The sequence below is a fragment of the Balaenoptera musculus genome, chromosome 1, assembly GCF_009873245.2.
Source record: "Balaenoptera musculus isolate JJ_BM4_2016_0621 chromosome 1, mBalMus1.pri.v3, whole genome shotgun sequence".
NCBI lineage: Eukaryota > Metazoa > Chordata > Mammalia > Artiodactyla > Balaenopteridae > Balaenoptera > Balaenoptera musculus.
In genome coordinates, this window is record NC_045785.1 from 100,974,450 (window position 1) to 100,991,901 (window position 17,452).

General features: G+C 35.9%; 1 protein-coding gene across 3 annotated transcripts in view; it reads right to left on the reverse strand.

Moving 5' to 3' along the window:
* DENND2C (DENN domain containing 2C) overlaps positions 1-17,452 on the reverse strand; it is a 94,973-nt gene that overhangs the window by 25,657 nt on the left and 51,864 nt on the right. For all 3 annotated transcript variants that reach the window (XM_036851271.1, XM_036851262.1, XM_036851278.1), the window contains exons 2-8: positions 11,704-12,715; positions 10,883-11,019; positions 10,340-10,452; positions 9,577-9,747; positions 6,279-6,375; positions 2,139-2,183; positions 126-313 (exon numbers count right to left, since the gene is read on the reverse strand). In XM_036851271.1, the coding sequence (XP_036707166.1) occupies positions 126-313; positions 2,139-2,183; positions 6,279-6,375; positions 9,577-9,747; positions 10,340-10,452; positions 10,883-11,019; positions 11,704-12,527 (1,575 nt within the window). In that variant the 5' untranslated portion in view covers positions 12,528-12,715. The remainder of the gene's footprint in view (positions 1-125; positions 314-2,138; positions 2,184-6,278; positions 6,376-9,576; positions 9,748-10,339; positions 10,453-10,882; positions 11,020-11,703; positions 12,716-17,452) is intronic.

The window sequence follows — 17,452 nt, forward strand, 5'->3', positions numbered from 1 at the left end:
GGATCCTACAAGAAGTACAGTATTAGTAAAAGCTAACTGAGACGACAGTAAACAAGAAGAGAGGGAATAAATACACAGAGACACAGAAACGTTCCTGGATGCCTCAGCGCCTCGCATGCACTCACCTTGCTAGGGAATTGTTGTATGATCTGGGGAATGTAGCTTATTTCTGATGGCTTCTTCTGTAGAGACACCACCACAAAAAGTTCAAACAGCTGCTGCTCCTGGAATTCAATTAGATCCCGCTCTAAGGTCTGGTAGTGAGGATTCCTCTTGGAAGATTGCTGCAGTTGTGCTATGCGCTTGTAGCGACCTGCGATGAGATCACGGAGTCTTGTTTTCCTTTATAGCCCTATCTTCCCTCCAGCACCCAGAGGTCATGACCCACGCGGGACTAGTCTTCACTCAGTCGTTGCTAATGAATGTTGACTAACCAATGTCTGCCACCCAGACATACTTGTTAGGGCTATGACATACTTGGACAAGTGCAGATTCTCACAAGCACCTGGGGGCCCTGCAGGGGGACTGATGTTCTGTGTCCCAACCGATACCTATGTATGTCCCAACACATACTCTGTGCCATCCCATCTTGCATGGCATGACACCAGGATACACGGAAAATGTCAGGTAAAAGCACTGGCCTGACAAAAGATGCCATTTTGGGGACCATGAAATCATAGGTGGGGGAAAAGATTTGATAAAAGAACTGAGTCCTATAGAAGGTAAGTTCCTAAAGAGACAAGTTTGATAAAATTAAAACAAAAACTATCCTCACATTAAAGAAATGTTCTTTTCCCTTCTCTCCTTGGCATATATTACTAATAACGGACATATACTTATATCAATAAATGGTGCTAAATGCAAGAGAGAAAAATGACATGTAAGAAGGTATCCATTAGCAGACTATTTCTCAAAAGAAAAAATTCATAGAAGCATACTATTTAAACAGTATGAGCAATCCCACCCAAAAGTGGATACCATTTATCCTTTATTCTCATTTATCTCTAAATTCTGAATAATTTGGGGTAGTCTCCACTAGCGGACACGCAGTACTTGCAGAAGAAATAGTCTAAGCATCCCAGAGATTTGCTTATGTGTCATTCTGAGCCAATGATGGAAAGACTCATCCTCTAATTGTTTTGTTTTTCTTTTGAGATATGACGCATTCTGCCCCCAAAGAAGTTACAATGTAGATCAAGATATTAAGAACACTTAAAAAATAACTTTGGAGTGCCTCTCCAAAATTATCCAGTACATTTAGTGCTCTAGGCAAACCTTCCTTACTCCAAAGGGCTCAGTTCAAGTCAAGAAAATTTTAGGGCTTGTTTCTCAGTAGCAACAGAACAAAATTAATCATCTTTACACATCCAAGCTGAACCTGATGATGACTTAAGTTTCACCTTCAGTCAGGCTACAGAATCAAACACCTGAAGCAATTTAGGCTACTGGTAGGAGCACATGATTATTAATCATAAGATCAGAGTATCAGACCTGGAACTGCCCTGTACTCAGCTTTGATAATTCAGGTCTCCTATTTTTTCCATGCTTCAGTTAAACAGAAACTAAATAATTTGCTGTGAAAATCCATTAGGATGAAGGATACAGAGCACTATGACTGCTTGAACAAATACAGCCAAAAATGCACGGCATCTTCTACATTCTAACAGAAAGTAAATGGCACAATAATTTAGAATATAAATACCTATGAATAAGAAACAGATCAGTGTTTCCTGTCCCAATGTCAGAGATATCTAAGATACTCAAATGAGTGACTATGAAAAACTCAGATATTTAATGCAAAGTATTTGCCTCAGAGAATGACTCACATACTCTGTTTTGGCTGCTGCACATATGTCTGAATGTGCAGGTCTGCCGCTCCCCTCTTAAGATGGACGAACATTCCATCTTAAGAACTACACTGGTCTGCCTCACTACACCACAGGAGGTTTTTAATGCTGTCAAACATCTGACAGTGTACTGTTTAGTTCCCCAAATCTCAACAGGTTCTTATAATGAAGAAATCACCGACAAAGTGAAACTTCGTGTAGAAAAAACATGCTTAATCACAAAGGTAGGTGCCACTCCACCTACAACCAGGATCATCACGCGAAAGGGAGCAGCCCCACTGACTCACTCACTCTTTGGCAGATATTCGGCATCACTTTCGTACCCACTGGTTTCACCTGAAAAGAAAGAGCTTCCATTTGTATTGTCCAACAAGAACAGGCAGAACACGAGGACGAAAACAAGGTAAAAGCTCCACAGACCTGGGGACTTACTTGGAGTAAGGAATAATTAAGGATGCTGAGCCTTTCTCCAAACCACTTAGCTGTATCAGGGCAGGACAGGTGCAAAAAAGAATAAAAGGCTCAGAGAAGAAACTATTCCATTCCATCTTCTTCCCATACCCACCTCCCTCCTCAGTTCCCCTCTCATTCTTAATTCTAGAAATTAACAGCAGTTCAGACTAGTTTTAGAAAGCCTTGATCAGAGTGGATTTGATTTCTACCTTCATATCGTTGTCTTTATATTCCCAAATAAGGTATCAAAGGTAAAACACCAACCTGACTAAACAAAAATCTCAATACGGAACACACTATGAATTTAGATTAACAGGAAAATGTGAGGCTAAGAAAGATGACCAAATAAGTTTATGAAGTAATATTCTACCTCTTTTATGATGCCTCTAAGCCACCTCTAATGCCAAACTAAACTGAACTTTACTCTGAATTCTTATAGTACTCAAATGGCTTTGAACTGCTCTTATTTTCCACAATTGGATTTTAAGTATCTTGAGGCTAAGGGGCTTTGTTTTTAGAAGGGAATGTTCTGTACAATACTAGGCACATTGTCAATTTACCAAAAAAAAAAAAGGTAAGAAAGAAAACAACCAAAACACAAAACAAAACATCGTGAACAGGTGAACGAAAAATTTCTAAATTAAGTCTGAAAAGTTAAAGCAAAATTTTAAAATATAAAGAAAGGGAAAAAATTTAATGTATCAGGAAAAACAAGGACTAGGAGTCATAAATGAAAAATGTATGGAAGTTTGATTGTATAAAAATGTAAAATTTCTAATCTAATAAAAAATCATTAGCAAATTCAAAAGGTAAATAAACTGGGGGAATATTTGTAATCCACATTGCAGACGCAAGGCTAAGTTTCTTAATATTCAAACAGCTGTTACAAATGAATAAGGAAAAACACAGCACAACAAAAAAAATGAATAAAAGAGTAGGAATAGGCAATTTATAGAAAAAGATTGATAACTATTGATAAACATAACTGTCCAAATTCGTAATTAATAAAATAAAATAAATTTAATAAATTAAAACAATAAGTAAGATACACTTTTCAACCATGAGACTGGCAAAAAATAAAAAGCTCTAATAAAACACAGTATTAATGAAGATTACAAGGAAAAAACCATTTTCAAAAGCTCTTCATAGGAATATAAAGCTGTTTTTTTTTAAGCTGTTAAAATCTATTTGTGAGACAATTTGGCAGCAGTTATAAAAATTTTAATTTATGTGTTCTTTAAAGTATGTGTTCTTTGATTAAGTACACTGCTAGGAACTTATTCTACAGATGTATTCTTCCCAATATACAAAAAAATATATAAACAAAAAATGTATATTACAGCATTGTTTGAAGAAAAAAAATCTATATCTATATATCTACCTATCTATTTATAAAAGTTAATTATCCACAGGTTAAATAAATAAAATGTTAGAAACAGCCAAAATGTCTACCAGCTAAATAAAATTCTTTTACATCTATACCAAGAAATACAGTACAGCTATGTGGATCTCTATGCATTGATACCAAAAGAGCTCCAAAGTATATTAATTATATTTTTTTTAAAAAAGCAAGACATACAAAGTCTGAATGGTATAAAACTATTTGGGGAGAAAAAATATTTGCATGTGCATAAGATTTTCTGGGAGTAGTAGGAGGAGGTTTGGGAAACTTTGGCTTTCCGTTTTATGTTATTCTATATTATTGTAATTTCTTGCTGTGCTCATTTTAATTTTGTAATAAGGAAGAAGAGAACATTAAAAAAAATACTGTCTCTTCATTAGATATGTGGGAAAGGTACACAAGACATGTTACAGAAAAAGCAGGTATTTAAATATTGTGCACTATACAGGTTTTATAACTTCAAACTAACTACAATGACAAAAAGTATACTGGGGCTATAAAATGTTGTTCAGCACGAAAGAACAAACACTGTGAGCTCCTGAGTCCTATTTGTATCCTTAGCACCAAGCACCTCTTGGGAGCCCATGAAGTGTTTGGAAAGAAAAAAAAAAGAAAGAGGGAAGGGAGGAAAGGTAATTTACCTGGAAAAGACCTTACAAAAGATCATTTAAATGGCTTTAACATATTCACATCTATGGGTTTTGACGATCTGCATTCCAAGACACTGAATGAAGGTTAAGGGGTTTATAAACCAATAGGAAAATCTGTTGAGCATCTGTAGGGATCAAAAAAGTACTAGGTTGTCCCTTTTTTAAATGTGACTTCAACACACAAAATTATAATTTTGAAGAAGGACAATAAATCATTTTGTGATACCTGATAACTGAGAGTTAAGAACTGTTTAGGTTGTAACAGATTCAGTAAAACCTAGCATGTACTGGCAGAGTAGGTAAATATAATTATCTGGTTCTATGAGGCATCGTTGATATACAGACAAAAGCTTAAGGAGGTAAACAAAAATCTGAGAACTGTGACTATTGAGCCAGGAGATCCTCAGGCATGAGAGAAATTCCTCGGGTCCACTGAAGGAGTTGGCCACAGAGACTGAGTAAATGCATATTTCCTTTGAGCCACGCAAAAGAAGACAAATTTGTAGGGACTACTCCTTTTTGTGTGTGTATGTGTTATAAGTTGGCAGTTTATGCTCTTAAATTTTTTCTTTTCAATAATGATACAGTGAAAAAAAGGATTTGGCTCTTCAAAAACTTTTCTTAGAGCCAAATTTACTAAAATGTTCCTAATCCATAAAGCATTCAAATAAAATAAGAGATCGGTGATAATCTACCTAGGGTGGCATATCTGGTGAATACAGTTATCAATAGAGTGCTGTTAATATGGGAAAATGATAATGTTTTCTAAGAATTTGTCCTGGTTCCAGTGTCTTGGTATTTCACAAGATTTGTAATTTATAATTTATTTCCTAATTTATAAAACAATAATATTGGCTACATGCGGGTATTTAGAAAAACAATCATAATAGAGAAGATTAAGACTTTGTGGTATCATGTTCCTTGATTCAAACTGATGCTTCCTCCTCTGGCTCAGCTTCTTCCTCTGTAAAATTAGGATAGTCCCTACCTCCCAGTGTGGTCATACGTTATACACCAGATAAAGTACATAAAGAAACTATTACTTCATTCAGTAAATGGTAGCTATTATTATTAACAATAACCAGAAATATTTCTTCTACAGAAGAGAAGGCTGAAATGTTGTAATAACTGCTTCTGAAGATATGAAAACTCACATTTAAAATGGTGATGAGATGATTTTAATCATCACAAAGTAAGAAGAAAGAGTCTTGAATTATTGAATGGGGAAGTTTATTTTCACATAGTAATTGTTAGAATGAAGAAGAGATTTTCAATGGAAATTAAGAAATTTCTGTCTTTGGAAGTCTGCCAAAATATGAAATATTCTTTTCTGGTATGACTTGGCTGTTGTTTCTCACTTATGAATCTCACAGACAAAAACTGCTAAACTCTACACATCCTTTGCCAGACAACCAAGTTAAAGTTGTAAAGAAAATTCTACAATAATAATTCACTATAGATGTTGAAAGTTTCGTAATTAAGACAATCTAAGTTTTATCTAGGCATCTGAAGGATAAAACTACTGAACTTATTAGATGACTATAGGTTGAGTACCACATACATTCAGTATATATATACTTAATATTTTCATTTCTCCACTGAGAGAGTCTATACTGACAAAAGACTATAAATCAAAGTAGTACTACAAAATAAGAATGCAACCTGTCCATGAAAATTAGTCTCATTGGTTTATAACTATATTTTAATTTATTTACTTATTCATCCAATAGTTATTACTTGGTACAGAACTAAACAAAAGGGATTTGAGGAAGAACAAGAAATAATCCCTTAGCCTAAAGAAGTTTTATGTTTAAGTGGGATAGACAGGAAAGTAAACCAAAAATTATAATTCACATCAAACATTAAATTATATAATGATTCGCCCCTCATATGCTAATAGCTATGGACAGTTGGAACAATTCTTACCTTTAAAGGGAGGTACATCTTTTCCAGTGTAAAGGTGTAACTTTACCCTCTTCTTCCCTCTCTTAGATTCAAATATATCATCTATTTTCAATACAAGCTGAAAAAGGACCAGAAAAGTACAAGTTAAAACAAACACCAACAAGTTTTGCAGCTTGATATTAACTCATTAGTGATTCTCGTTCAGAGAAAGATCCATTTTATAAATAAACACCTTGACATTTTTCAATTTTGAATCTAAAATTATCTTTAGTAAGATGATATGCTATTCTAGTACATACTCCATTTAACATGGGTAAGAGAAGAGGGAAAGGATATTTCCTTTCCAGAGGAATTCAGCACAGGCTCTTAGAGAGATTGCTTGTCATTCCATGTCGCAACATGCAGGAAATCTGGTTACTGCACTCCATATATTGACCAAGCCTTACCAATGGACTCAAGTTTTTGCTTGCCCAGAGTAGGAAGTGGGATATTTACTCACTTGTAAGGCAGGGTGAGGCACAGTTATGTCTGCTCCCAGGGATTTTTGCAAAGAGAGGATAATCACGCTTAGAAAGCTTTAGTCAAAAGGGAATACTCCTTTGCTACTGGGAGCACTAATATTATAATTTATTTTAGAAACATGTCATTAAAAATAGGAGATTCTCAAGTATGCCCAAGTACAAAACAATGTTCCATTTAATATGCATTATTCATTACAATTCTTTCTTTGCTTCTGGGAAGTGTGTATAAAAGAGACAGACAGACAGACTACGCTTAAAAAAGAGAAAAGAATTAAAGTTGATCAACAGCCACTTTTAAAAGGAGAAATTGATTAGTTTTTCTATGTATATTTTTCTTAAAATTCCAAACTTTTTCTTAACTATCGATCTTGATTTAACAAATTTAATGCCCAGAATTACAGTTGTTAGGAACATTATATAATATGATAACCAACAAAGTTGCTTGAGAAAAATGCTCTTGTTTTTTCCTTTGTCCTTGTTTCTCTAGCAATCCTGGCAATCCATAGGCAGTGAATCAGTCCACTGCAAGAAAAAGAACATGTGAGAAACATGTGCTTCCAATATGCAGATTATTCCCACATTTTTGGATGAGTTTATTCTTTTAAAGATTTTCATAGCTATAATTCAAATGAAAAGTTACCAATATTCTTAAATATTAGCATTATAAAAAAAATAAGAGAATCCAACATAAAAAGGTATTGCTAGGGGCTATAGGAAAGATGTATGAGAGTAAACATGTATTTTGGGTACATAAGGACCAAAAATAGTAGAATTATTAATGTGTATTTGAAAAGTATACTTAAAAGTATACTCAAATGTTACAAAGGAGAGGGAACTATCTATTCTAGAAATATGAGATAAAGTAATAAACTTTAAATTTTGATTATGAGCTAGGAGCCTATAATTACCTTCTAGTTACAGGAAATACTATAGAATAGTCTTCCTAAGAAATGATGGAAACCATATTGCTGTACACACTTGACACAAACAATATAAAACATTAGGAAATCTACTCTAGCAAACAATCCCACACAGATTGCCACAGTAGAGAAAGAAAGGAAGGGTAAGGAAGAGGCATATGGACTAGATCAGTTACTTTCAAACTATGAAACCAGTTTCCCTTCCAGAGATAGCTCTAGTCATCAAAGAAGAAATAAGTGAAAACTGCTTTCCTCATGGAATGTTGTTCCCGAAGATAGTCCAAAACCAAAATTTGTATTGCAAATGAAACATCCTAAAAGGATTTAATCCAAGGAGGGTCACAGGTAGAAATGCTAACAGTCTGTTCCTGCCTGACAATCAAGAATTCATCACCATTTTTCTCTTCCCCACTTCTCAAAAAAACCTTTGGGAAAATATCAGAAGAGGAAAAGTTGGATCATCTCACCTATAATCAGAAAGAGAACAAGCTTTGAGTACTCAAGGGATCCACAGTACATAAAATACTGAGGCATGAAATCAAAAGAACTGCAAATATCCTTGAGTCTCATTAAATTCCACAATCCGTAAGTTCTAAATATTTGTTAATGCTATTCCAAGAACCACATCTTAAATACAATTCCTTATGTGTTTGTGTTCTAGCCCCTGTGAACACATGATCTGCTGTTTCTGGAACATGTGGGAGGCTGCTTTGTTGTGCCAGCAATTCTTTTTTTTTTTTTTTTTGGAAGTATAGTTGATTTACAATTCTGTGTTAGTTCCTGGTGTACAGGAAAGTGATTGTTATGCATTATATATACATATATCCTGGAAATTCTTTAAACCTCTGATTTTTAAGCAGTCCTCACCATACACAGGAGAAAAAACACCTAAAGATTTTTTTTTCCAGAGAGATCAGTTTAGTGCTTTAAAAAAACTCTGTGTCTTTAACACTTCACATATTAAAGAGGGAGGGGCAGGAAATGGATCAGAAGAATTAAAGTAACTGTGGAACAGAATATTTCCCAAGGAACCAATCAGCAGTTACTACACCAAGAAACAGCTATGACTTTTGTTTAATGTTAAAATCAGGTATAGAAATCATGTGCTAAATGAATATAGCTAATTCAGATGGGATTAAAGAAAGGAATACTATTTAAATGATTTTATTTCTGCATAGTAATCCTGAAAACATTCTGAATTACAGAACAAAATAACATAAAGAGTTTTAAAATATTTTCATGTAATTTCTTAAATGTCTCTCCTAAAAAAATATATATTACAAATAATCCAAATTTCTTTATTTTGGTTCAGTGGCTCTCATTGAGATGATTTACAGACTTATTGCCTTTTCTCCCTTGAGAGAGAAGTCATTTATTTAATATAATTGGCAAAAATTTCTATTCCCAAGTAATAGTAAAATTTCTTTTTTCCTTCCTTTGAGTGGACATTTTTGGCATATACTTTGTCATTACCGAAAATCTGTAAACTCAGGCACAAAACTGAATTAACTTTGCTGTTATACAAATGAGTGAGAACAACACTGAAGCCAGCTTACTAGAAGGTCCTTTTACATGACGTTCTAGGGCTTCCTTCACACAGGCAGCTGATTTTAATGAGAACTAAGGTAACTAGAGTGAAGCCCTCCATCTAAAATCAATTTTCCAAATCCACACACACACACACAAAAACCTTGGCAAAAGCCATTCATGAATTTTTCTTGCATGAGCAAAAACTTAAAGCTTAAGGCTGCTTTCCAAATCTTCTAATTCCAGTAGGTCAGTTCTAACCTATTATTCATTTCAGTCTAAAGTTTATTTATTCGCATTTGTGGAAATGCTGAAGTAAGAGTTGAAGAATCAAAGTACTGGAGTTCTTACCCTTGGAAGATTTTTCCTTTTCCTGTTTGCAACTTCTCCAGCTCGGAAAAGCTTCCATTCAGTTAAAGTGACAGGCAACGTGGTATCCCTTGTGAGCTTTGACCGTAAATAAACTTGTGAGCTCTTCAGTTCCATAGTCTTCCGGTGAAAGAACTGAGGTTTGGAAGGAAGCTAAAACAGAAGAGGTACTGCTAAGGTAAGATCATCTAGGTAATGCCTGTGTTCTCAAAGTCAAAGCTATCCCCCCAAAATATTTATCTTTCCTTTAAAATCATCTAAAGTGAGGACACCGTAATTTCTTTTTCACTGTTTGTAAAGAAGTTTCTTGGGTTTCTAATCCAAGTCCTTCTACAACAATGTAATCAAATTTCCAGAAAACAATAGCTCAGAGTCCTCATTAACTCAAGGCAGCCTTTGCTTTCAGGGCTGGTGAGTGCTTTCAGGGACCAGACAGGTAATTTAGGCCACAGGTTGATGTGAGACTATTACAGTGCTGTGGTAACTATAGTGAACTAAAAGGTTTATGGTCTGTCTAAGGGTGTTTGTATTCAAGTTTTCTGAAGCGCTAAAAAACAAACAAAAACCCCTCCCCAAAACCAAAAAAAAAGAAAAGTTTTGTGCTGCTCCCCCCAAAACAAAACAAAGAACAATAAACCCACATTTCAGCGCCTCTTAGTTTTGGCCCTAGTTAAACCATTTTAACCTTTTTGTAGGATCATAAATAAGATTCTAATATTTTCTTATATTAATTCTCTGGTTATACCTTGGGTGCCTTGAAAGCACTTTTAGGGGGTGGTAGCTTCCATGTTGAAGGAGATCTCCACATGGGCAAAGGTTGCACTGGAATATCTTCATATGGATTTTCTTTGGTGGGATCTTGAAAAATAATGAAAAAAAAAAACTTTAGAGGAACATAATTAAATGGGAACACACTGACTACACTTAAAAGGAAAAGAAAGCAAAAACTGGCTAAATATGTTCAGCTTTCTACTCTACATTGCTGTAGGGATGTAGGTCTCAAAATCAATGGTACTTTAAGTTCACAAACCACTCAGGCGTCCAACCAACCTCAAAGAATTCTCAAAATACCATACTACACACATCTACTTCCGAACTGAACAGTCCAATAAACTAGTTGTAAAATCCATTAGAGAATTAAGGAATTTATACAACAAAGGTTTCAATATTAGAAAGGAAAATCTAGAGCAAGACATGCTTGATTGTAAAAGAAAATAACATACTCTAGTTAAGGGCTCCACCAACTACCTTCTCACTAAATTTAATTGCAAAGTTTGTGGACACCTACATATGATATCCTCATAGATATTGTCCTCAGACTGTGTGTAACAAAGTGCTGAGCCAGAATTTCTTCTAAGTTCTTCATGAATCTTCCGGGAGTTGTGATTTCGAAAGTGCTGAATGTCCTCAAATTCAAAGGATTTCCTTAAGAAAGGAGATACATTTTAAAGTTGTATCTTTTAAAACTCTAGTATTCTTTATATTGGTATGATAGACACAAATTGATAAGAAAAGGACTTAGTGTACAAAATTACAAAGGTGTTTTATCAGATACCTAAGAATAATAAATTAGGCTGATGCCCTATATGCACCATGAGAAAACTGGAGGCTTTTAGCCAATTACATTCATGTTCTTCTTTGGGTACTTTATTAAATTCACTCTGTAATAAAAAGTGAGGTTAACGCCAGCAAGCCCTAAATGAAGCAGAAGAATGTACTTGTTTCCCTATACATTTTTTTTTCTTTTTTGGCCACACCGCGTGGCAGGTGGTATCTTAGTTCCCCAACCAGGGATTGAACCCACGTCCCCTGCACTGGAAGTGCGGAGTCTTAATCACTGGACCGCCAGGGAAGTCCCCTATACATTTTTAAAGATATAAAATGGAAGTTTTTCTACGGTACTTATGTCAGTAGATTGTCCTGGATATTACCTATACTCCTACTGTTTCACTTGTATGTATTTTCCCCTTGGGTTAATCAACATCTGTATAATCAAATTATAGGTGTAACCCACACATGGAAACGGAAATTGGTTTGAAAAGGAAACAGAAGCTCAATAGTTCTATAAGGAAAATACTTAAAATCATTACCTTTCAAATAAAAACATACCTTTTAGATCTCCCTCTGATTTTTCTGCCATATTTCTTTGGTTCAGGTTCCTGAGAAAAGGCTAAAGAGGACTCTGTACAAGAATTATTTTCACAGTATTTTCTGTCACAGTTTCTTTCTTTACATGGCATAACACCAGATTCAGATAAATATCTGAATGTCCTACGAGGTTTTGGCAAAGGATTTATAGAAGGTCCACATTCTTGTCCCTCAGGTTCAGAGTAAATGTTTTCTAAGCTCTTTGTTACTCCATATGAACTATCCAGACCTCTGAAATTCAGTTCTTTTTCTGAAGAGTCACAATGTTCTAAAGCTAAATTTAAGACTTTATCTGGGGGAAGTGCTTCTATTTTCTTCCACAATATCTGTGAGGTATAGAAATTTCCTGGAGGTAATGAAGTCTCTGGATCCAAAACTTCTTTCCGGCTTTCAATTTGTTTGGCCCGAGAATATACCCAGTTGGATTCTGATTCATTTTTAAAGAAGTGTGTATCATCATATTCACGTTTCTCACTTTCATCCTCACTTTGATTGTGGCTTTTGGCATCTTCATTAATACCTTGATCAACATTTTGAGAGTTGGTGACATCCAGCTTTTTGCTCTTTCCCTCAGCAACAGGATTTCTCTTAAGAAGAGTCTCTTGATTACAGTTATTATATCTCACTCCAAAGTCCTTTGGATCACACTTATCTGGATTAGATTTACCATTAGTTCTTCCTTCCCACTGAGAAATTTTTTGTTTGATGTTTTTGCAGTGGCTTCTTGACAGTGTATGAGCAGCAGAACGAGAAAAACCAACATCCATGTTCCCAGTTGGGTGCATGACAAGTGATGAATTTTACTGAGGTTCCATTACAAGTAACTGTGAAATACTATATTCTTTATCCTGTCAGTTAGAATCCAAACAATTCCAGTATTTTCCTTTCATCTTTAACTTGAAAATGTTTTAAAAAGAAAAATTCTGATCATTGATCCTTGTTGAAAATGGCTACAACTTTATCTTGAATAATCCTATTAAAATGAAACGAATATGTTAACACAGTTTTATAATTTCCTAATTTAAACTCCACTAAAACACTGCCCACCTATCCCTAAATAAGTTGCTTACATTTCATATGTAAAGATGTACCTGTCATCCATTAAGCAATTCAACCTCATAAAGGCATTCCTAAGATGGTGGTATAATATTACAGAGAAAATATTACTTATGGTATTTCTCAAATTGTCTGCTTTAACATTCTGCATATTTAATTTCCTAAAGTTAAGTAGAATGAGGTTTTATAAGAGATTATATATAGTAGTATACAATATTATTTTGCGATAAATCAATTCTTTATGAAACCTTCTGTTAATGAAACAAGCTCCAACAGAGTATTATAAAAAGCATACAGAAATACATCTCAAATAACCAAAAAGTTTATGTATACATCCAGAGGAAGAGCCAGTTAGTCTGGAAACACACCAATAGCTGATTTCCTTCTCCAGTGCTACGTTGAGATAATATTAGCTCATCACATACCCTTACTTCAACTTTACTATTAGCAACACAGAATTCCATACACACCACTGTCACTAAAGACAATCCAAGGTGCCATTAACTATCAGTTACTTCGAAATGTAATAACCTATTCTGTCACTGACTGAACTTTCCGCATCTCTGCCACCACACACTTGACCCAAATCAGCAAAAATACTTACAGTCACATCCCTTCCTTTCACATAGAGGCTTCACTCATTTAGGACCATTAACTGTTTCCTCAAATGCAAAATTTGGCAGAGAACTTTTCCTGTCAACTGAGTAAAGACCTGATCTCAAGTTCTACTGTATACTGTTTAAAAATAGCAACTGATTCGATACTTCCTGAGGCAGGGGTCATCCTTCCTTGAGCTTTGTCTGTGTGGCCTTGATTAACAGGCAGGAAAATGTCTTGGCCCAGCTCTGTCAGTGTAGCTGACCAAAACTGATACATACACAACACACACACACAATTTATTCTAGGCAGAGCAACTGCTAGTCAGGACTACCATCAACTTTCAATTAAACTATTTCTTCAAGTTTGTAGGAAAACCAGGTTTGCTAGCAAATAAACTTTGATGAGGGTCTGATGCAAAGAAAATCATTCTAAAAAACCTTAAGAGGGCTTCCCTGGTGGCGCAGTGGTTGAGAATCTGCCTGCCAATGCAGGCGACACGGGTTCGAGCCCTGGTCTGGGAAGATCCCACATGCCGCGGAGCGACTGGGCCCGTGAGCCACAATTACTGAGCCTGCGCGTCTGGAGCCTGTGCTCCGCAGCAAGAGAGGCCGCGATAGCGAGAGGCCCGCGCACCGCGATGAAGAGTGGCCCCCGCTTGCCACAACTGGAGAAAGCCCTCGCACAGAAACGAAGATCCAACACAGCCATAAATAAATAAATAAAAAAAAAAAAAAAAAAAAAAAAAAAACCTTAAGAAATTGAACTCATGTGAGTGGAAAAAAACAAAACAAAGCACCCAAAATATAAAAGCTGTTGGGCAGAACTCTTCACAAAAGACAAATGCATAGAATTTGAACATCCAATCAGCTTCTACTGCTCATTATTAAAACTCTGAAAATCCTTTACTAGTTTCTGATGTTTACAGAGAATTCCTAAGGATTTTAAGGTGTCCTTTAGACTCAGGTTTTCTTCATTACAGACAAGATAGGAGTATTTTTCTCTCTCCTGGGAGCCTAGTCAAGGTTTTTGGCAGTCCCAAACTCTTTCATTACTCTTCCCTTGTTAATGTGTTTTAAGTATGAATGTGTCAAACTGAGAAGAAAAAGATGAAAATTGCTTGGGCTAAAAAAAAAAAAAATGTTTAACTTGAAAAGAACTGGCAACAAATGGCCTAATCTATGGAATTCACATACAAATATAAGCCATGTGTATTCATTGTGTTTCAGTGGCAAGAGAGTAGCATAGCAACATGACACTCCTTAAATCTAGGTAGGTATTATGAAGAGAAATGCTACTTTCTCCTAACTATGTATTAATACATTGCAGCTTTTAAAAAATGACAAATTATTTCAAAACCAAAAAGTTTTAATGCACTCTAATTAGATCGATGCCTGTATTGATATTATAAACTGCCTTTATACATGATTGCACAGCTCCAATTTTTGCCAAATTAAACTCTTTATAATGTGGCTTGCCTATTCTTATACATAAGTTGTGATTTTGTCCTATCCAAAAAATAAGAATCACCAAACCAAGAGTTGCCTGTTTTTCCCTTACAGGCATCTCACATCTAACTGTCCTTTTAGTCTAATTAAATTGAGTCACTTTGCTACCCAGCACCTCCTCCCCTATGGCTCTCCTAGCCTGCAAGATTCTTTATATCCCATCCTTCACCTCTAGTTTCTTGCCTTGACCTCCACTATCAGTAGACATTCTAATCCCTATGTGCTGGCCCAGTGCTCAAGTCCTAGATCTCTCCAAGCTTCATCTTTTGAAAGCTCCCTAAAGCCAACTTATTCACATATTTGCCCCTAGACACTGCTTTCTCAGCCTTGCTTCAACAGTTCTCACAGAAACATAGATTGAGAAAATATAACAGCTTCAATAATTTTTAAAATTTTGTTTCTTCTCTTAATACTACAAAATGAGTCAAAAGCTTCTCCAACTATTTTTTTTAATTAATTAATTTATTTATTTATTTATTTATTTATTTGGGCGTGTCAGGTCTTCGTTTCTGTGCGAGGGCTTTCTCTGGTTGCGGCGAGCGGTGGCCACTCTTCATCGCAGTGCGCGGGCCTCTCACTGTCGCGGCCTCTCTTGTTGCGGAGCACAGGCTCCAGACGCGCAGGCTCAGTAGTTGTGGCTCACGGGCCCAGTTGCTCCGCAGCATGTGGGATCTTCCCAGACCAGGGCTCGAACCTGTGTCCCCTGCATTGGCAGGCAGATTCTCAACCACTGGGCCACCAGGGAAGCCCTCTCCAACTATTAAAGACTATTAAGTCAGGCAGGACTCACACGAAGAGAAGCTAGAGCTCACGATAACCACAATGGGCAACCTCAAGAGAAGAAACCAGCAACTCAGTTCCTCGGGTGGGCAAAAGAAGTATAGATGTGAAAAACTAAGCATGATTTTAAAAGTATAATAAAACAGAATGTTTGGAGCAAAGGCTACTGATCAATTCTTTTTTCATACTCTTTGTTCCCAAAGAGGTGATTCTTAATCATGTCCTTTGGTTTTACAGTAAGTCCTCCATATACAAACGAGTTCCGTTCCGAGAGCACATTTGTTAAGTCCAATTTGTTCGTAAGTCCAGCAAAGTTAGCCTAGGTACCCGATTAACACAATTGGCTATATAGTACTGTAACAGCTTTATAATACTTTTCATACAAATAATGCATAAAAAACAAACAAAAACAAAAAATAAACATTTTTAATCTTACAGTACACCTTGAAAAGTACAGTAGTACAGTACAACAGCTGGCATACAGGGACTGGCATCGAGTGAACAGGCAAGAAGAGTTACTGACTGGAGGAGGGAGAGGAGGTGGGAGATGCTAGAGGTGAAGGATCGTCAGCAACAGGAGACAGAGGGCAAACTGCAAGTTCACTCACACCTGATGTTGATGGCACAGGTTCTGGTTCCTTGCTGGATTCAATTCTATCTACCCTCTTGAAAAAACAATCCAGTGATGTCTGGGTAGTAGCCCTTTTTTTCTTGTCATAGATGACACGGTAGCACCGGATTGCATTCTGAACAGCTGTTTTAACCTTTGTGTACTGTTCTACGTTCGGGTCCTGTGCCTCAAAAACTAACAGTGCCTCCTCAAATAAAGAAAATCCCCTTGCCATTTCCTGCATCATGAATCTCTTTGGTTCTTCAGTTACTTCTTCCTCCTCTTGTCTCTCTTCATCCTTTCTCTGGGCCTCCAGTTCCTGGTCTTTTTAGCAGTACCAGCTAGATCACCACTGCTTTTACACTTGCTTCCGGACATCCTGGGCTTGAAATAAAGATAGTGTACTATTGTACTCTATACAGTACTGTAAAGTACACAAAAGCACAACCTCTTGTAGAGGATGCATGCACGTGACAATGTACACCAGACACGTGAACTAACTTACGTGACTGGACATGTGAACAGACATTCACATCTTTGAAAGTTTGCAACTTGAAGGTTCGTATGAGGGGACTTACTTGGTTTCTATTACTTTTCTGAGTATTTACTTTCATCCAAGATATACAACAACTACAGTTTATCAGCTTAAGATGTAATTTATAGTATAACCTAACACATAGGATTCTGTGTTCTTAGCCTTTTAAAAGAAACCAATCTAAATCCATTCAGGTAAGTGAAATTCTCTTTAAGAAAGAGAATATTAACGTTCTATTTTACTGACTCAAGTCTATACAAGAAAAGTTTCTCACTCCAAATCCTTTAAAATATTTTATTTGATTAAATATAATCTGGCCAAATAGGAAGAATGTAGAACATTCTAAAAGTTGACTTAAAAACTGATGAAAGGATATACTTTTAAATGGTTAATTTTTGTTATGTGAATTTTACCTCAATTAGAAAGAAAACAGATGAAAGGGACCGAAAAGACTCTCGCTTCTGGTGTGATAGAATAATTGGACTAGACTTGCCTTTCCAACATAAAAAACTATAAAACTGGACTTATATGTAAAATAAATGCTTTTAGATATTGAAGAACAGCAAAGGACTGTGATCCCTGAAAGAAGGAAAACAAATGAAGTGGGCACCAAGATGACCCAGC